Raw genomic sequence first — 20,975 nt, forward strand, 5'->3', positions numbered from 1 at the left:
CTCAGGGTTGAGCCTGAACTCTCTCCCCGTTGGGTCAGTCTTGACCCCTGTTGCCATGGTCTTGAATAAAGTCCTCCTTACTGTTTTAACAAGCGTCACAACAACATTTCCTTAGTGAGCGAGAAGAAAGACACAGCGTTCTCAGAAGCTTTTGTCGGGAAGGCCCTGCAGGCCGTTTCACAGGAAGCCACTGGAAGGCCTCAGGGGTCAGGCTGATTTCGATCACCTGGATCATTTGGTTTCTTTGGATCAGCACCCCTCGCTCTACAGAGGGGTCTGATTTATCTTGTTTTCTGGACGCTCCTAACTTCTCTCCGAACAACCCTGGGGCCGTGAGCACCGCTGCGTTGTTTCGCCGGCGTTCTCCCCAAGTTACGAGAACCAAATAATTTCAGGAGTGTCTGATCCGGGACACTCTGGGCACTCCTAAGAGTGAAACGGGCGCTGTCACTACTAACGCTGGGACATCAGACCCAAACCTCTGGATGGTTCAGGACACTCGGGCGCGGGAAACGCCCTCAGCTCGGCCGGGGCCTCCAGCAGCGACGAGCCCGCGCAGGACGCTCAGCCCTGAGTCTCCGCCCAGAGTTCCAGAAAGGCTCCGCCTGCGGCCGAGCGCGGTGGCCACTAGGCGGCGGGCCAGGGCCCGGGACGCGGCGACGCCGGCGCCCGCGGGTCTCGTGACCGCGCGCCCCGCCCGGAGCTTCGCCGTCATGCAGTCCCCGGCGGTGCTCGTCACCTCCAGGTGAGCCAGACCCCGCGCCCGGCGCCGCGTCTCGGGGAACATGGAGTCGGGTGCCCGGGAGCCGCGGCCCGATGCACCCGGGGCGGAGGAGCCGGCGGAGGCGGCTGGTCCGGACGATCCCGCCCGCCACCCGGCGTCCCCAGCGCTCTGGCCGTTGACCTGGGCTCGGCCCCTCCACCGCCCAACGGGAGAGGCGGGCGGCGGCGAGTCCCCCTCCCCCCGCCCCCCCCCGTTTTACAGATGGGGAAACTGAGGTCCCTAGAGGGTAACGAACTCACCCAAAACCCAGTGGAAGGCCTGGACTGGCTGGTCCCGGCCAGCAGGCAAAGGGAGGGCTCTCCTCCCCCCTTCACCTGTCACCTCCACCTGTCTTCCTTTCTTTTCGAAGATCTAGTTATGCATCCTGTCCGCGCTCACCGTGCGCGAGGCCCCAGGCACGGCACTGGGGACGGGGTGAATCAGGCAAGGCTCGGCCCTGCGGGGAAACGGGGATGAACGCAGACCCTCGGGGGACAGATGCTGCATGGGGGGTAGTGGGTTCAGGTTGCCATGGGAACACAGGGCCGGAGGTAACCCCGGCTTCTGGGAGGGGGTGCCTGAGGCCCCCCCTGCTGCGGGAGGAGTGGAGGTTAATCAGGTGAAGGGGAGAGAAGAAGGGGCAGCTGCTCAAACAGGTAGCTCAGGAAAAGTGCAGTTACCGCAAAGGCCTGCGGAGGGTCCCTGGAGGCAGAGGATGCAGGGTGGGCCCACCCTGACCCAGGCCTGGGGGACCCAGTGCAAGACGGATCCTGGAAAGGCTGGGATGGTCATGGTTTTACTCTTTCCCCCTTTCTAACATCTGTCAAGTGACTCACTGCAAGTATTTTAATCCACTCCACCCTTGTTCCCCCTACCCAGCATCTTGGGCTAAGACATCAGTCTCTTACATAAATGAATGTTATTTTTCCAGCAGTAGTCTGAACATCGCTGTGGCTTCAGGTCTAGAAAAGTATGTAGGATTCTTTACGTGAACCCTGATAGCAGAACCGGCTCGGTCTCCTCTGCATGGTTGCTGGTCGTGTCCTCGCTGGCAGAAGAGGTTTCCCCAGGGCCACCTGCATCACCTCCTCTCCCTGAGCCTCAGTGTCCTTTCCTGCAGAAAGGAGCTTTGAGGTTGGCAGGTGTGAGCAGGGCCAGCAGCAGACCAGTGGGGGTGTGACCTTGGTGCCGGCAGCCTGGGAAGGGGCTGGGTGGCTTCCCTCACTGCCCCACCTGGGCAGGGCTCCTTAACAGATGCGGGTGCTGGCGGTGAAGGCCAGGAGAGTGGTTCTAGGATACAGTAGTGAACAACACAAAGTCCCTCTCGTGAGCTTTCGTGGGGCAGACGGACAATAGGTAAATATATGGTGTGTCAGGGATGATAAATGGTGTGAAGGAAAATAAAGTGGTAGGGAAATAGGGTGCTAGGAGGAGTGAATGCTGTTTTATATGGTGTGGCCCAGGAGTGTCTTTCTGACGGAGAGTGGCAGTTGGGCAGACTCCTGGCAAACGCAAGAGAAATCTTGAGAAAGAGTGTACCAGGCAGAGGGGACAGCAGGAGCCCGTGTCCTGGGGCAGAGAGGTGCTTGGGCACCAGCGAGGAGGCCAGGGTGGCTGGAGTGCCGTGAGCCGCGGAGAGCATTAGGTGATGTGGTGCAGAGCTGGGGGCTTGGAGGCCGGGGACAGTCAGGACAGGCCTCCCAGGCTGAGGTGAGGCTCTGGGCGAGGTGGGACCTGGCGCGGATTTCACAAAGGTCATGTGGCTGCTGTGTTGACAGAAGGTAGGTGAGCAGGGTGCAGCAAGGAGACCGTTCGGGCAGTGATCCACGTGAGAGCTGATGGTGGCAGAGGGGTTGCGAAATGTCTGGGTTCTGGCTGTATTTTGACGGTACAGCTTTCAGGGTTTGCTGATGATTAGATGTGGGACGCGAGAACAAGAAAGAGGAGTCAAGATTGACTGCAAGACTTGCCCTGAGTTCCTGAAAGAGGGAGGTTGCAATGGACCGAGTCGGGAGACTATGGATGGAGCAGGTTTAGGAAGGTGAGAATCACTGTGTGTCTGGACATGTTCATGAAGAAGCTTGTTGACAGCCAAGTGGAGATGTCGGGCAGGCAGCTGGGAGAAGGAGTGTGGCCTTGAGGGGAGAGTCCAGAGCAGAGAGAGGAATGGAGGACCATCCAGGGAAGCTGAGCAGGAGTGGCCAGGGAGGGTGGAGAACGGAGAGAGAGTGGGGGTCCCGGGAGCAACGAAGACAGTTTCAAGGAGCAGAGAGGGACGGTCAGGTGCCGCTGGAGTAAGAGGAGAGGGAGAATTAACCTTAGGGTTTAACCACGTGGAGTAGTATCAGCATCACATGACAGCTGTTAGAAATGCAGATTCTCAGGCCCTGCCCCCGACCTGCTGCATCAGAAGCTGCATATTTACAAGATCTCCAGGCAACTTGGATACACTTTACCATTTGAGAAGTTTGGTCTGGGGCATAGGTGGGCAAACTACACCCATGCGCCAAATCCTGCCCACCACTTCCTTTTGTAATAAAGTTTATGTACTGTCTTTAGCTGCTTTCGCTCTCCAACGGCTGAGTTGAGTAGTTGTAATGGAGACCCTATGGCCTGCAAAGCCTAAAATATTTACTGTCTGGCCCTTTACAGGAAAAGTTTCCTTGGGGGCCTAGGGGAGTGGGAGAGAGAGTGGGTTAGGCTCAGGTGCGTGGGAGTCCCCCGGAAGACTTGCTAACATGAAGACTGATTCAGCACCCTGGGTCTGCCACTCTCCCAAGTTCCCAGGTGATGCTGATGCTGCAGGGGCCGCACTTTGAGAAGCCCCAGGCTCTCAAAGCCCCAGGTCGAGACCGAGGTGGGGTTGCCAGGCCCCACGCTGGAGCTTGCAGGTTGTGGCCGTGAATTTCAGGTGGGACCAGTCAGCACGTCTGTGCATTTATCCCTGTGACGTGCAGCTGCCGGACACAGGTGCAAGGGACGCGGAGAACGGGAGGGTTTAGGGGCGAGGGCAGGGGAGCTGAGGCCAAGGGCGTGATCCCAGCAGTGGGGCGGGCGCGACAGGACGGTGGGGGAGGGGACAGTAGAAAGGGGGAGGGGTCACGGAGGCAGGTCCTGGAGGAGCAAGCTGGGCAGATAGGAGGTGCCAGTCAGCGGGGAGGGGGTGGCAGCCTGGAGTGAACCCTGCCTCCACCTCTGACCTGCTGAGCCCAAGGACAGGTGACTCCCCTCTGTGTCTGTTTCTCTGACTTTAAGTGGGTCTGAGTGGTAGTGACCCTCGGTAGGGCTGAGGGCGGCAGGAGTGTCTTAGACAGGCAGGTGCTTAGAACAGAGCCCGGTAGCGCGGCTGCTTCACGCCCACCTCTCGACTTCAGTCCCCTCTGCTCTCCTGCGCTCCTAACAGTAACACCGGCGCAGCGCCAGGAGCAGCTGGGTCTGTACCTGGTGCAAGGCCAGGAACGCTCATTTGGTTACTGGCAAAAGGAAAAGAGGGCTGATTGGTGTTTTTCTGTCTCGCACATATGTTGGGTTCATTCAACACCTGCCTGAAGGCAGGTTCGCCCGGGCCTTTCTAAGTGATTGATGCTCATTTTCGCATGCCTTACACCCTGTGAAAATGTTTGTGTGTGTAGGGGTTTGAATGCTTAGTAGTATGTGGCTACGTGGTGGGCTGTCCTCCCAGTAGGTGACAAATGACATCATGGTGACAGTGTCACATGCTTGGTGTGGAAAGGGGAGGAGTGTAGTGCTGGGGGCAGGGTGTCATCTGATGGATTGGGATGTAGTTGGAGAGAGGGAAAGGGCCTCACCCCAGACACAGTCTTAGCGCCAGTAGCCCCACCCCTCGGGCCCTCCCCTTTCCTATCTTCTGAAAGTCCCGCCCGGCACATAGTAGGTCTTGACCCTGATAGCAGTATGCGGGGCGTATCCTGTCATAGGTGCTTGTGTGATGTATGTTTGTGTGCATGGGTCTCCATTATACCCTTACATAGAATGAGGAATACATTTAACCTTTTTTCTCACCTCGGAGGGAACATTTCATAACTTCTTTGCTCATCGTGTGATTCATTACGTTTGTATAGCATTTAAAAATCCTCCAAGAGCTGTAATGTTTTGCTGAGTATCCGCTCAAAGCCTCCTACAGCAGGCCTTATCAGTGCCTTGCAGAGGCCCCAGGGCAAATGATGGCCTGGTATCCAGTGCCCTTTCCATCTTCCCCAGCTGGGCAGGTTCTGTAGCAGCTCTGCTGCTCTCTGGTTAGCTGAAGAGAAGCATTTCTCTCTCCGGATTCCTGGTGGGGTTTCATTCCTGTATTGTGTGCCCAAAGCCAGGCACTTCCCTTGGTCTGAACAGAACCCCTGGAATGCCATCCCCACAAATCCCGCAGGAGCTCTTGTGCTGGGTTTTTGTCAGACACCTAGCTGTTTGTGATTTTCTGTGAGCCCCATCTTCTCTGCTGTCACCTGTTTTCCTGCTGGGGACAGCCCATTGTTCCTGGGTGACCCAAAGGCAGGGCCCAGGCTTGGGGCCTGCGAAGCCAGGCTTTATGAGGGGCTGGCCTGCAGCGGGGTGGGGAGCCAGGACCACAGAGAGTGGCCAGTGGAGCAGCCTCGCACCCAGCCTGCTGGGCCATCTGAGGTCTGGCCTGCATTTCACTCAGGAAGCCTGCTGACTTGAACCTGAGCTTCTTTTGCCTTCTTTCCCTTTGGCAGGCGAGTTCAGAATGTCCACACAGGCCTGGACCTGACCGTGCCCCAGCACCAGGAGGTACGGGGCAAGATGATGTCAGGGCATGTGGAGTACCAGATCCTGGTGGTAACCCGGCTGGCTGCATTCAAGTCGGCCAAGCACAGGCCTGAGGATGTCGTCCAGTTCTTGGTGAGCTGGGGGCTCTGCCAGGATGCTCCCGAGGGTGCCCAGGGTCCGGGGGTCCAGCTGGGCAGACACACCTGCTGCCAGGGTGCAAGTAGCATCGGGGTGCGAGCAGTGCTCTAGCCAGCGCTCACTCGGCCTGACAGTGCCAGAGCGTTTCGGCGGTAAGGACACCGGTGAACCAGATGCTTGCAGTCTGTGGGGAGACAGACCTGTAAAGAGACAGGAGCCCAAGGGGAGGGGAGGACTGTGGGAGTGTAGAGAAGGGGCACCTAACCCATCCTAGGGAAAAGGTTCTGGAAGATGTCTCGGAAGAGGTCAGGGCTGAGTTGTGTTTTGAAGAGCAGGTGGAGACATCAGCATTACGGCGGATGAGACACTCCCTTTGTCACTCCCCTTCAGTCTGCAGCCAGTGAAACATCCCAAACAGTCTCACACATCTGTCCATCTAGAGGTGGGCGGACTGGAACATACAACGGAGGCAGAACTGAGGGAACAGTGGAGGTGGTGTGTGCAGTCCCAGATCCCCAGCCCCGGAGGCCGAGCCCGCGGCCCCAGGGAACCCAGCCGCATCAGGGAGGCGGCACACACAACGCCAGCCTCCGGGCCTCAGCCGCGCCTGCAGCCACAGGGGACTGGTCAGCAGGGCCTGCAACACCGTCCCTCCAGTTGTAGAGCTGCCCACAAGTCTGTCCCCCTCTCCCCGACCCACAGTGGCGGCATCCCTAAACCTGACAAGCCCAGACACGGCAGAGGTGCCCGAGACCCCAGCTCCACCCCGTCCAGTGGAAGCAGAGCCTGTGACTCAAGATCCTGGACACAGCAGAAGTGCCCACCACCCCGCTGACCCAGGCAGCGACAACAGTGACAGCAGCAACCATGGAGGCACAAGCGGTGGTGACAATGCGGGCACCAGGCAGCACCTCTGACAAGGGCAGTGGAGGCTGGAAAGTACCAATCCTCTAATATAACCAGAGGCAGTTCAGGTAAGAGAAACCAAAAACTTGTGCTGTAGCGCCACCTAATGGAAAAGGAAAGAAAAGAAAAGCCTCTAACCTGTTGAATAGTTGGAATCAAGTTTAAAAAAAAAAAAAGGTTTACCTAAAGAAGAAAGGTGTTTGCTGCTTCAGATGTACCAGCAGAGGAGCAACTCATCCAGCACCATAAAGAACCACAGTAACACTGTATCACAAAGATAAAATGGTGATTCTCCAGAATCCAGATTTAAAGTCACAGAACAGTGCAATCTGATAGAGAATTCAAAATAACTGTCAAGAAGAAGCTCAACGGGCTATAAGAAAACTCAGAAAGGTGGTTCAGTGAACGTCAGGGATGAAATTAATGAACAGAAGAAATACTTTACCAAAGAGACTGGAACTCTAAAAAAGAACCAAACAGAAATTCTAGATCTGAAGAACTCAGTAAGCAAGATGAAGAGTGCATCAGAAAGGATTGGAAATAGAGCAGACCATATGGAAGAGAGAATTAGCCAGTTCAAAGATAGAAATCTAGAAATGATACAGTTAGAAGACGAGAGAGAATTAAGATCCAAAAAAAAAGAGAGAGAAAATTCTACGAGAATTATCGAAGTCTTTTAGGAAGGGCAACATTAAGACAATGGGTGTCCCAGAAGCAGGAGAGAGAGACAGAGGTAGATTCAACACCCATTTATAAAAACTTTCAATAAAATGAGTATAGAAGGAATGTTCCTCAGCATTAATAAAGGCCATATATGACAAACCTACAGATATCCCCGTAGGGTCAAGAATAAGACAAGAATTCTCACTCTCACCACTCTTTATTTATTTATTTTTTTCTGCCCCTTCTTTTCCCTTCCTCCTTCCAGCCCACCAGGCTCCACTCACTCTCCACTCTTATTCAACATAGTATTGGAAGTCCTAGCCACAGCAGTTAGGAAAGAAAAAGAAATAAAAGGCATGCAAATTGGAAAAGAAAAAAGTAAAGCTTTCACTGTTTGTGAATGACATGATTTTATATATAGAAAACCCTAAAGATGCCACCAAAAACTATTAGAAATAATAAATGAATACAGTAAAGTTGCAGGGCACAAAATCAACACACAAAAATCTGTTGTGGACTTCCCTGGTGGCGCAGTGGTTAAGAATCTGCCTGCCAATGCAGGGGACATGGGTTCAAGCCCTGGTCCAGGAAGATCCCACATGCCGTGGAGCAACTAAGCCCGTGAGCCACAACTACTGAGCCTGTGCTCTAGAGCCCGCGAGCCACAACTACTGAGCCCATGAGCCACAACTACTGAGCCTGTGAGCCACAACTACTGAGCCCGCGTGCCACAACTACTGAAGCCCACGCGCCACAACTACTGAAGCCCACGCACCTAGAGCCCATGCTCTGCAACAAGAGAGGCCACCGCAGTGAGAAGCCCGTGCACCGCAACGAGGAGTAGCCCCCGCTCGCCGCAACTAGAGAAAGCCTGCGTGCAGCAACGAAGACCCAATGCAGCCAAAAATAAATAGATAAATAAATTTATTTTAAAAAAAAGTCAGTTGTGTTTCTGTGTGCTGACAATGAGCGAGCAGAAAGAGAGTTAAGAAAACAATCCCATTTACAGCCACCACAGTAACAACAAATGCCCAGGAATAAATTTAACTAAGTACACTGAAAACTATAAGACATTATTGAAAGAAATTGAAGAAGACACAAACAAATGGAAAGATATTCCATGCTCATGGATTGGAAAAATTAACATTGTTAAAATGTCCATATTACCTAAAGCAATCAACAGATTCAATGCAATCTCTATCAAAATCCCAAGGACATTTTTCACAGAAAGAGAACCAAAAAATCTAAAATTTATATGGAACCACAAAAGACCCTGAATAGTCAAAGAAATCTTTTTTCTTGGGAAAAAAGAACAAAGCTGGAGGTATCACACTCCCTGATTTCAAACTGTATTACAAAGCTGTAGTAATCAAAACACCATGGTGTTGACAGAAAAACAAATACATAGATCAATGGAACAGAATTGAGAGCCCAGAAATAAATCCATACAAATGGACAATTAATTTATGACAAAAGGGCAGAGGAGCTGAATAAACATTTTTACAAAGAAGACATACAGATGGCCAACAGGCACATGAAAAGATGCTCAACATCACTAATTATTAGGGAAATGCCAGAGTTAGCTATCGCTTCACTCCTGTTAGAATGGCTATTATCAAAAAGATAAGAAATGACAAATGTTGATGAGGGTGTGGAGAAAAGGGAACCCTCCTACACTGTTAGTGGGAATGTAAATTAGTGCAGCCACTATGGAAAATAGTATGGAGAGTCCTTAAAAAATTAAAAATAGGGAATTCCCTGGCGGTCCAGTGGTTAGGACTCCACGCTTTCACTGCCAAGGGCCCGGGTTCAATCCCTGGTTGGGGAACTAAGATCCCACAAGCCGCATGGCGTGGCTAATAAATAAATAAATAAATAAATAAAAATAGAACTGCCATATCATCCAGCAATTTCACTTCTGGGTATTTATCCAAAGAATACAAAAACACTAATTTGAAAAGATATATGCACTCCTGTGTTCATGGCAGCACTGTTTACAATAGCCAAGACATGGAAACAACCTAAGTGCCCATCAGTGGATGAACGGATAAAGAAGTTGTGGTCCTTACATACAATGGAATACCACTCAGCCATAAAAAGATGAAATCTTGCCATTTGCAGCAACACAGATGGACCTTGAGGGTATCCTATTAAGTCAGGCAGAGAAAGACAAATACCGTATGATTTCACTCATGTGTGGAATATAAAAAATAAAAAACAAAATGTGAACAAACCAAACAAAGCCAGGTAGATACAGGGAACAGAGTAGCGGTTACCAGAGGGGAAGGGGCAGAGGGGAGGGTGAAATGGGTAGAGGGGGTCAACTGTATGGTGATGGATAGAAACTAAACCTCTGGAGGTAAGCACACCATAGCATATACAGAAGTAGAAATGTAACGTTGTACACGTGAAACTTGTATAATGTTATAAATCAGTGTTACTGCAATAGAAAAAAAAGAAAGTTTAACGAGCAGACGGAGCTAAGAACAGCGGAAGGGGAGAAGGGTGCCCCCGGCGGAAGGCACAGCCTAAGCAAAGGCACAGAGGCTAGAAACAGGGCATCGTGTGGGGAGCTGTGAGCAGCTGAGTGTCGTCCCGGATGAAGTGGGAGGAGAGGAGGGCGATGACGGGCAGGAACCAGGTCGTGGAGGGCGTGCAGGGAGCCCGACCTGTCTGGCAGTCAGGCAGGAGCTTTAAGCAGTGGAATGACATGGTCCTGTTGTCTCTCACTGCCTGTCCGGTGGAGAGTGGAGTTGGATTGGAAGGAACAGGGCAGGGGACAGGGAGCCCGGTGAGGAGGCTGGTAGAGTAATGCCCCAGGTGGGGGGCTGGGAGCAGGCCAGCGGTGGGTGGTACAGGAGGGAGGGAGAGAGTTGAAAGTATTTCCAAGGTGACATGCACATAATTAACTGACTGACTGTTTCTACCCACTGAAATAAAGGGCTCCAGCGGAGGGGCAGGTGGAAGGAGGGCGTTTCCAGTGTGAAGTGTTTGCCTGATGGATACATGAGGCTGGAACTCGGGGCGGGGTCAGGCCCAAGAGGCTGCTTTGGGAGGCATCCGCTTGCAGGTGATGCTGAAAGGCTGGGAGCAGATGAAGTTGCCCAGAGAGTGGATGTGGGCGTGGAGGTTTGGGCCGAGGAGGAAAGCCTGGGGACGCTAGCACCTCAGGACAGTCAGGGAGAAGGAGCCGAGGCCGAGGGAAGAGAGGGGGGCTCAGGGGCTTGAGAATTTCAGGAAGGGGCAAGATCACAAACTCACTCGTTTAGTCTTTACCTTTGGCTTCTTGTAAAAAGGTCTGGAGGTGTGCCCAGGAGAGACAGGCCACAGGATTGTGAGAGAAAGTTAAAATGAGCAAGGGTCCTGCGGTTCAGAGCAGAGCAGGGGGCTGGTTTGTTCTGAGTCTCCTGGCAACCAAGACAGAAAGGCAAAGAGTGAGTTACCCAGCCCTGGTGACCTATCAGAAGAGACACCAGATTCTTTTTGTTGTTGTTGTTTTTAAATTTCTGTTTTAATTTCTAATGTGGGAAATAGCAATAACTACAGCTCACATAAACAAAAGTTCTTTGGGGTCCTCAATAAATTTTTAATGGGATCTTGATGCTAAAATGTTTAAGATCAGCTGGATGAGGTAATAAATCCCCATTAAAAAAAGAGAAAGTCAAATCCCATTATTAGAAGAGAATAAGAAGGATGGATTTAAAATTGAAATGAACAAGTCAATGTTGTAGTTAAAGGAAGAGAGAATTCAGAAAGAAAAAAAAGATATTTTTAGTAAGATTAAGAAAAAACATAATGTTTTAGGCAAAAGATCCGTATGGCTATGCACACTTTTAACTTCATCAAACAAGGCCGACTGTTTTCCAGAGGTCACTACCAGCCAGCAGATAGTGTAATGCCCCTGTTTCATATGCTCACTTATACTTGGTATTGTCTGACATTTTGATTTTGTGAATCTTGTATCGATAGGTGTTAGCCTGCATTTCCTTGATTGCTAATGTGGTTGAATATCTTTTCACATGTTTGTGAAACATTGTTTCTTCTGTGGAATTCCTTTTGAACCATTGGCTGTCTTTTTCTTACTATGTATAGGAATTCTTTATATATTCTTTATATTTATTGCATGACAAATATCCTTTTCCAGTTTGGAGACACCAGCTTCTAAGGGACTAAAGTTTATGGCACAGTTCTTTCTTTAAGAGACATTCAGCACATCCTGGAAAGTGTCTAAAAGAGTGTGATGTTTTTCGTTTGCTTCTTGGACGGACTCTTGTTGAGAACCAAGGTGTAATGTAATGGCAGGTGATGGTTCTGGGTCTGCTTTGTTCTGCTGGGTGATTTGCAGCTCCTGGTAGTCTGACTTGACCCAGATGGAGCTCAACGCACCCATGTTTTTCAGGGACAGGAGCAAAGAGGAAAATATCTGAGACCCAAGTCCGTGGGCGAGACAGAGAGGCAGCATTCGGGGGCCCTTGATAAGGTGCTGGCTGGCCTTATGAGCGAGGGTGTGTGGGGACTTCTTTGACACCTCCATGTGTCACACCAGTGCCACTTTCTCCTGACCAGTGACCCCCTTGCCCCGCGGGTAGCTGTGTGCACAGGTGCCTGTGCGTGGAGGTTCTTCCCAAACATTTTGAACCACCTGCGAGGGCAAAGAACTCGTTGACTCCCTATGAGATCTAGGGGTGTAACCCCGCACCTGAACTTTCTTTGAAGTTTCACGATTTAGCTTTAAAAAACTAATGAGCATTTTGCGTTCTACTCCTCAAAAGGAGTAGAAGCCCGTGCTTTGGAACACTGGTGAATGTGGGCCCTGCGTGGGGTGGCACCCAAGACTTAAAGCTCCCCGGCTGCCCACGCTGTCCGTGCCCTGGAGACCCACAGCTCCCAGAAGCCGGGTCCTGGTGGGTCTGGTGGCCAGGCCTGCATGGAGCAGTCAGGCCAGCAGAGGGCGCTCCGCCCCCACCTGGTGGAGTCTTGGGTTCTCGGGACCACTGGAGTTGGAGCCTGCGTCACTTTTGTGAAAGGATGCTCTTACCTTTCCTTGAGAGCCGTTCTCAGGAAAGCTCCCGGGCCAGGCTCTGTGTTGACAACTGCAGGCCACAGTCCCCTGTCCCAGATAACTCCCCAGGGGGGGTTCCTGAAGTCCCCCAGTGCCCCAGCCACCTGCCAGCATCTGGAACCCTCATGGGCTGGGGGCTCTGAGGATGATGCAGGTTAGCCGGGGCTGCGTGCTCCAGCAGAGCTGTGCGATGGGGCTGCCAGGTGTCCCTTGTCTGAATGCATCCAGGCGCCTCACAGCCCGTCAGCTACACCAGTGCTTCAGTGGTGTGCTGTGTTCAGGACCTTGGCTTGGGAGAAGTGGGAATATCTGTCTTCATAATCGATGCTCCCACGGAGGAGTTGGGGAGACTGGCCACACACGCGGGGAGCGCACAGAGGAGTCTAAGACAAGGGAGCACGCTGGGCTGTAGGTGGGGCGTGGCGTGGGGTGAGTGGCTCTTCTCTGAGCGCCTGTGTTGGCTCCTACAGACCACAGTGATGGCAACGGCCCGCTGTGCTACCGCTGCTCCCTTAACTGGAGACCTGGAGCCTCGGGGGCAGAGACCACACTGAGTGTGCTCATACAGAGTAAACGCACAGCAAGAGCTTGATAGTGAGTGGACGAGCCCTAAGCTGCGGCGGGAGTTCTGGGGAAAGATGGAGAGGCGGTAGCCGTCAGCCCTTAGCTCTGCAGGAAGCCAGGTACCCCAGGATGACTCTGACGGCCGAGGACCACCTTCCAGCGGACCCCCTGGCCTGCTTCCCCAAGGTCCCGGTGTGCAGTGGGCTCCTGGCTGGCACCGGGGCCAGAAACCAGCTTTGCAGTGTCTGGTTCTCCACCAGCTGAGCACTGTAAGGTGTGGCCTTGTCAGAGGCAGCCGCTAGTTCACGGGACAGTGACCCTGCAAAACGCTGTCCTGTTGTTGCAGGAAGATGACCGAACAGGGGCCAGACCGTGAGGTCGCCCTGCTAACGCACTGAAGGCCCAGAATGGAGGTATAAGTCACGGTCACCTGCAGGCCAGGCCTCTGTATCAAGTGTCTCTACCCAGACCTGTGATGGTGCCTGGAACCCACCACGATGGCATCTTTCCTTTGGGCCGCTAGGACTTTCAGGATTAGCACCCAGCGTTGACCAGGAGGCTTAGGAAGTGGAGCCTGAGGCAGGGAGCTGGGCGGAGGGTCCGGAGGGAGGCACAGCTTCCTGGGGCTGGTCCTAGGGGAGGACTCTCCGCAGGGCCCTCGGGACCTCTGTTGGGGCGGGAGGAGCAGCCTCTCTCCTTTCCCGCCTCACTCAGGAAACCCCGCGCTCCTCTCATTCCAGGTCTCCAGAAAGTACAGTGATATTGAGGAGTTTTACCAGAAACTCAGCAGTCGTTATCCGGCGGCCAGCCTTCCCCCCCTCCCCAGGAAGGTGCTCTTTGTGGGGGAGTGTGACATCCGGGAGAGGAGAGCCATGTTCGATGAGATCCTGCGCTGTGTCTCGAAGGATGCTGAGTTGGCAGGCAGCCCTGAGCTGCTAGAATTCTTAGGTACGGGAGGCTCTGTCCCAGATTCCTGAGGTCTCCGCTGGCCCAGAACTAGGCCTCCCTGCCCTGGCTTGGCGGGAGGGGGGTCCACAGTACCCTCTGCAGCCCAGAAGCTTCAGCCAGGCTGTGGAGGCCCATGGGCCTTACTGCCGTGCTTGGGCCAGGGTGGTGGGTGGAAGAGGCCTGGGACCCAGCCCTGGAGGACTGACCATCTGGGTGCTGGATGGGGCTCACCCAGGGCCCTTCTCCGTAGTCTGACCCCACCCACTCCCCTCCTGGCCAGCCCCCTCCAGAGCTCCGCCCACCCGTACACACGCCTCCGCCTCCCACCAGCCAGGCCTGGGGGCCTGCAAAGTCCGGAGAAGGCTGTGCTCCCACAGCCAGGCTGGTGCCCCGGCCCCTGGGGACACCTCACTCAGCTGGTGCCCCTCACGGAGAGGTTTTGGGCGTGGCTCCCGGCAGCCCTCCCACCCGGTGATGGGAACCTCGAGCCCTCACAGTCCAGGTCCCACGGCCCCCTGTCTTCCCGCTAGTCCTGTCTGTCGGATGGGAGTAGCCCGGCTAACAGGTGCTTGTGAGAACCACGTGTGCTAACACACGCGGAGTGCCCGGAGCAGAGCTCGCCGCGCAGGAGGCACTGTAGAAGCGATGGCTAACGGCTCACCCCCACTCACACCTACTGGACTCAGAACGCTCCGGGCGTGTCCGCATCCTGCACCAACACCCCGGGGCAGGGGGAGCCTGGGGAGGGCTCCCATCGGGGGTGCGGGGCACTCACCCCATTTAACTCGTTTCCCAAGTACCGTGAATCTCCTAGCTTCCCAAGACAGATGGGAATTTTTCAAAAGAAAATTAACAGTTAATAAACCAATTAAAAAAAAAAAAAACAAGGTGGGGAAATAAAAGCGGAACAGCTGAATGCACGGAAAGCCGAGCCTGGGTAAGACTGCAGCACCGGTTTTCTTCTCTCCTTTCCCACGCCCCCCACAGGGGTCTTCGGGCTGGGGTCTCTCCGGCCCTCCTGTCTACTGAGGTCACAGCCCTCCGCCCTTTGCCTCTCTCTGGGTCTGCGTTGACTGTAGGAAGGGGGCTGCAGCCTATCCGTAGCTGGGAGAAACTCCCCATCTCCTGGCCCTCTCTGTTATGGGGAAGCAGGATAGGATGGTCTGACTTTCCTAGCCTCTCCATGCCTCAGTTTCCTTATCTGTAAAATGGAGGTACAGATAGGATCTCTCACGTGGGATTTTTGCAATATTTAAATGAATCCGTACCTGTAAAAATTTTTATTACATGATGCTTATTCCATGAAATTGAAGGTTCATGAGATTTTGAATGGGATTTTTACATTTGTCCTAAATAAAATAACAAAGCATAATATAATGCAACGTAATTATTATCACTTAGTTCTACATACTATGTCAGTATACATATTACATCCTATGTGCCAGGCACTCTGTGGCATATAGGTGACTTCTTTACCCACAGGGTCATATACTTTTTAAGTAACTGCTTTCAAAAATATACTATTCAGTAAACTATTTAGATAGAGATAAACAAGTAGCCTAAACCCATGCTTCTCAAACCCTTGTGGGGAAGGACTAACTTTTTTATTCCCAATCTGTCACAAACAGCATTCCAAGGTACTGTGGAAGTTTCTGAATGCTTGCTCCCCCTTTCTGTAGTTACCTTGTTGTGGACACCCGCCTATGGACCACGCTTTGAGAAGTGCTTCTGTAAGCCAGTTTGTAGTGAAGCCATCACAGTTGGTTCTCGAATCTTCCATGTGCTCGCTGCGCAGTCACTGAGTTCCTAGTCTCATCACTCAGACCCTCGGAGCAGGTCTCCATCCGTGGTTGGCAGAGCTCCCCGATGGGCTCCACAACTGCAAAACGTTTCTGGAACTGTTCTGTGGGAACCCACATACACTGGCTGGCTTCTGCCATCAGCCCATGGACTGTAGTCTGTCGTCCCAACAGGCCCTGGGCTGCAGAGCTTCAGGAACTGCTCCCTCTGTCTTCTGAGGCTCCTGCTTGTAACTGCTCCACCCCAGGCTTTGCCACCCCCATCCAGACCCACCATCCTGGTCCCAGGATGCTGCAGGAAGCCCCAGCCTCGGGTGCTGGCACAGGAGCTTGTGTGCCGGGAAGTGCCTCCTCGCGTCCCCCGGCGGTGGGTGTCAGGCGCCCTCTCTGTCTCCCTCCACAGGTACCAGATCCCCCGGGGCTGCGGATCTCAGCAGCAGAGATTTCTCTGTCCTGGACACAGACAGCCAAGCAGGGGATGACGGGGATGCTTTCGACTTCTTCCAGCAGCAGGACCGAGTGGAGGGTGAGGGTCTCCCCATGCTGAACCAGAAGGGCCAGGATGCAGGGAAGTCCTCAGAGGAGGAGGAGGAGGAGGAGGCCCTGGACCCTCTGGGCATCATGCGGTAAGTCTTCCCTTCTGGGTGGGGCCCCTGCCTGGCTTTCTCCAGGCTCCTCCCTCCCTCCTGGGAGTCTGAGAAAACCGGTATCCCTGGGTTATTGCCCCTAGGGGCCTGGTACGCAGGGAACTGGCTCTCTGCTCGTCCCAACATCACCTGGGTCTTTGGGGCTCAGCCCAGGTATCTCCTGCCCCTCCCTGCTCACAGGGTGGCCCCCCCACCCCCCAGTTCTGCACTGAGACCAGGCAGGGCTGCCCCCACCCCTGACAGTTCAGCAGCCCAGGAGGCCTGGGTTCTCAGTCCAGCTCGTCACTGACAGCGTGTGACTTGTGATGCGTGACTGGAGCTCCCTGGGCCGTGTCCCGCTGCCCTGGGGACAGGGCTGTGTACCTTGGCCCTGCCTCCCCAAGGTGGTTGTAAGGCTGGGGTGACTGGTGACCCATAAGCTGCTGACTGTGCTGGAAGGAGGTAGAGTGAGCCCCAGGGTAGACTGTGTGCCCTTTACACGTGCACACTTGCACACACACGTGCACACACACGTACACTGGAGAAGAAGAGGCAACTAGCTGTGGTCTTGATGGCCCCTTGGTGTCCTGATTCTGTCACCTTCCTGTTCCTTCTCCTTTCCTGTCCCTCTGCCTGCCTTTAGCCAATCAGTGAGCTGCTCCTGAGCCCCCACTGGGGGAGCACCGTGAGCTGGGGGGAGGGGCTGCAGGCTAGATGAGACCGGAGAGCCAGACATCTGCTCCCCAGGCCCCTCCGATGGGCACAGGCTGAGGCGTTGGGCAGGACCTCCCGACCAGAAGGAGATGAGGGGGAGCCCGACAGACTCAGCCCGCCTCCCGGGACCCTCAGTTCTTGGCCCAAATGAGCAAGAAACAAGGTGGGAACTGTTGATTTTGAGCACCTAATACGCGCCCGGCATTGTACTTTGCACTTTGTCTACTGTGTCTGGTTGACAGCCTGCCCCGCAAACAGCTGTTACTAGGCCATTTGACAGATTAAAGAAACTGACGTCTGCAGAGGCCAGGTGCCTTGCCCGAGGTCAGACGGCTTGGTGGATAATGGTACTGGGATTCAAACCGAGCTCAGGGTGCTGTCCTGGACTGCGGAGCCAGACTCCCTGGACCAGAATCCCGGCAATTTACCCCTTTCCTTCAGTTTTCTGCAAGGAAAGCAGGATGACGATAGCACCCATCTTTTGCGGCTCTCATGAAAATTAAGTGAGTTAGACGTCACGGCCCCATCTTTCTGCCCCACGACCTCTGCAGAGGTGGACAGACCACAGACCCAGAGTGACATTCTCTCTGCCTGTCTCACAGGTCCTGTTCCAGAAAGAAATTAGAGCCAAAGAGAAATCAGGCAGGGACAAGTTCAACTTAAACAGCATGCAAAATACAGTCCAGAAAGCACTGCCCACCACCCGCAGGCCTTCCTCTCCTAGCAGGGTGTGTGAGGGTGGGCACGTGAGGACGTGTGGCTGCAGGGTCGCCGTGAGACCAGCCTGGAGGGGACGAGGAGTCAGACTCGGGAAAGATCCCAGGCGCTCGGGGAGACGGGGGCTGGAGACGGGGGCCGGAGCCGGAGGTCCTGCAGCTCCTTGGTGCCAGGTGTCAGGCCCTTCCAGCACCTCCCACCCCCATTGGCCTTGTCCTAGGAGGGGGTCAGCGGCCTGTAGGAGTGACAGCGAGGTTATGTCGAGAGAAGATCGTAATAGCCGCTCCTCATCAGCCTTGTGCGACCCGAGGGCCTTGTTAGGCTGTATTTGTTTGAACTCAGCCTCTCTGTTGTTCTGAGTAACTACATGTTACTTGCTGCCAGACTGCTATGGGCTTGCGTGGTTTGTGCCAGCCTTTGGCTAAAGGACGTGCTTAGCAAAGCAGCTCCTTTTTTGGGTAGGAAAACGCTCTTTGGGGTTGGCAAGGGCCGCCTTTAATTCCCTGCTTACTCCAGTAGCAGATGGTTGGGTGAGGTGCTGGCTGTCTGGGCACCCCCTGCGCCCCAGCGCCATCCCCAGCTCTGCACTCCGGGGCCTCCTTTCTGAATCCGAGAAGAGCTGAGCACCTAAAAGGGATCCCGGAGGCTTTTGACCTCCTGCCAGTCTTTCTTTTAATACCAATGTGACAATAGTCAGTGCTGTTGTCGCCACTGGGAATAATAACAACTAACAGTTTTTGAGAGTTTATTAAATGCCAGGAACTGATTAGCATTTACATGAAGAGATATTTTCTATTCTATTTCTTTTTTTTTTTTTAAAGGTCATGACTCAACCAAATTGCTTTCCGGATCCACTGTGGGTCTGGTTTGGGAAATGGTGCCCTAGGAAGCGGGTTCTGGCATCGGGCTCGTTCTGTGTGTGAGGAAGCTGACTTTTGGAGTCAAGTAGCTCATCCAGATTCATCCAGCCCCAAATGGCAAGAATCAGGACTTGGTGTCACCTCCCTGCCCTGTCCCTGGATTCCAGTCTCCCAGCAGATTGGAAGGCAGGCAGGGCCCTAGGATTATCCCCCCTTCAGAGATGGGAAAATTGAGGACAGAGTTGCGCGGGGACCTGGCCAGTGCCTTGTGTGTGGCAAGGCCCTGCCTCGAAGCGAGGGTGTCCCCTTGGCCTCTCCTGGGACACCCAGGTGGGCCTGTTGACTTCTTTGTACAAGGCTGCCGACCCAACCCTCTGGTGAGGAACATTCTGTTCTTTGCAGGAGACTTATGCTTGGTGCACATGTTTCTTCATCGTGTGCCCTCAGTTCCTCTGCGGCTGCGGCTGCGGCTGCGGCATCCTTGCTCTCCCAGCCCCCCACCTCCCGAGCGCCCATCTGGGCCGGATGCCGGCCCTCCCCAAGCGGCCACGTTTCCAGGCGGCAGGCGCTGGCCCTTCCTGCCGTGGCCGCGCCGGGGCGCTGTTTCTCCACTGTGGGGTTGCTGGGCGGGTGGGGGCCAGGGCACAAAGCCTGGCTTTCCTTTGTCTGTAAAACCTGGTTTTGATTAGGGAAGGACGCACTGCTGCACCCTTAGAAAGTACCTCAAGATAGACAAAGCCCTCACCGCCTCCCAATCCCACGCTGCCGCGCTCCTCTTTTCGGGATTTTTGTGTGTCCCTGTCCCGGCCCGGTCCATGTAACCGCAGACATAGTACACGTGGCTTTCTACACTCTGCGTTTTCACTTAATGTCCTCACGATCGGTTTCCATGTGGAACACAGTTTTCATGTTTAACTTTCTATTTTAGAGACTTCACAGTCCTGAGAAAGGTGAAGTTCTCCCATAATAGTTCTGCCTTCTGCTGGAAATACTCTGCGAGGAACATTTTAAATTGCAACTCAAATAATGTATGATTAGTATAGAAATATTGAAAACACCGTTAAAAGCCCTTTCATCATGAAAGGTATACACTTTTGGATATTCATGTTTTATTACCAAAATGGAACTGTGTTATGTGCGCCACTCCATAATTTGCTTTTTTTCAGCTTACGTACTGGGTCTTTCCAGATCAGTAGATAGACTTGTACATTCTTAACTTGGTGCTAGTGCCTCAGGCTGGTGTGCTGTAAATGGCATTCCCAGGCCCCTGCTGGGGGACACTGTGGTGTTTTCCATAGGTTTTGCTATTACAGGCAATGAAAGAGCTTGTTCATGTACGGAGTGTTTATTCTATTGAGCTTTCCCCCCAGTTACCTGACCCAGAGCAAAAGGTCCTGAAAGCTTCTGCTGGGGGTCTTGGTTGTGCCTCTCCAGTGAAGGGGTCTTGAAGGACTTAATTCCCCTGTGTTGGGAAGTCCTCCCTGCTTTTCCAAACCCTGCCCATCCACAAGGCCCGCTTCCCCCTCCTCTTCCCCCAGTGTCCAGGGAGCTCCCCAACCTCCAGGCCCCAGGTCCCTGAGGACCCTCAGCTTCCCGAGGGACAGGCTCGTTCCTGCATGAACACGCTTTCCTGTAAGACTGGGCTTCCTGCTGTCTGCTCAAAGGAGGGGGAGCCAGCACCCAGGGTCCTGTGCCGTGGCCTCAAGTGGTGGAGCTGGACGTTTCTTTGGAACGTGAATCATGTGTTTTGTCATAAATATTTTTACAAATTTTGCTTTATCTTTCATAAAATAACCGTATGTGTTTTAGTATAAAAATATCTTGCTTCCTCTATTTGGATGGAACTGCTACTCTGGGATGATTCTGTGGTTCTGAAGACTTCGGGCACGCTGCCAGGTTCCCCCAGATCTACTAACCCAAGATTTACTTATTTTCCCCCCAGCTTTATTGAGATAAAATTGACGTGTGACACTGTGTAAGGTTAAGGTGCACAATGTGATGATGCGATACACCTACGTAGTGTGAAATGATTACCACAATAAGGTCAGCCATCGCCTCACCACCATTTCCAAGATAGAGAAGCAAGGCGACCCCCAGGAACAGGAGCTCTGCGGGGACAGCCTGGCCTCACCCCACCTCGCGAGGGGCCCCAGGAGCTGCTTCTCCTCGGACGCCTCTTGCTAAGTATCCCGGCTCTCCCTCTTGGGCTCAGGACCCCTTTAGTGTTCCAGCCCCCGCCTAGGATAGCAGAGCCCGGCCGGGAATTCTGCACCACCTGGAGCTGGTTAGAAATGCAGATTCTACCTCAGGCCCCCTCGAACCTGGGTGGGGCCCAAGAACCTGTGTTTTAACGAGCTCTTGGCGCGCTCCACAGGCAAATTCATGTTTGAGGAGCCCCCAGAATCGAGCTCCACAGAAGTCTCGGAGAAGCAGGAGGGCAGTGACGCAGAGAGCAGGTCCACCAGCCGC

At 53.6% G+C, this 20,975-nt stretch overlaps 1 protein-coding gene across 2 annotated transcripts in view; it reads left to right on the plus strand.

Moving 5' to 3' along the window:
• Positions 1-596: 596 nt before the first annotated feature.
• HS1BP3 (HCLS1 binding protein 3) overlaps positions 597-20,975 on the plus strand; it is a 35,445-nt gene continuing 15,066 nt past the window's right edge. For both annotated transcript variants that reach the window (XM_082427472.1, XM_082427473.1), the window contains exons 1-4: positions 597-745; positions 5,476-5,641; positions 13,583-13,790; positions 15,993-16,215. In XM_082427472.1, coding sequence (XP_082283598.1) covers positions 714-745; positions 5,476-5,641; positions 13,583-13,790; positions 15,993-16,215 — 629 coding nt within the window. In that variant the 5' untranslated portion in view covers positions 597-713. The remainder of the gene's footprint in view (positions 746-5,475; positions 5,642-13,582; positions 13,791-15,992; positions 16,216-20,975) is intronic.

Source organism: Balaenoptera physalus, assembly GCF_965194825.1.
Source record: "Balaenoptera physalus genome assembly, chromosome: 15".
NCBI classification, from domain to species: domain Eukaryota; kingdom Metazoa; phylum Chordata; class Mammalia; order Artiodactyla; family Balaenopteridae; genus Balaenoptera; species Balaenoptera physalus.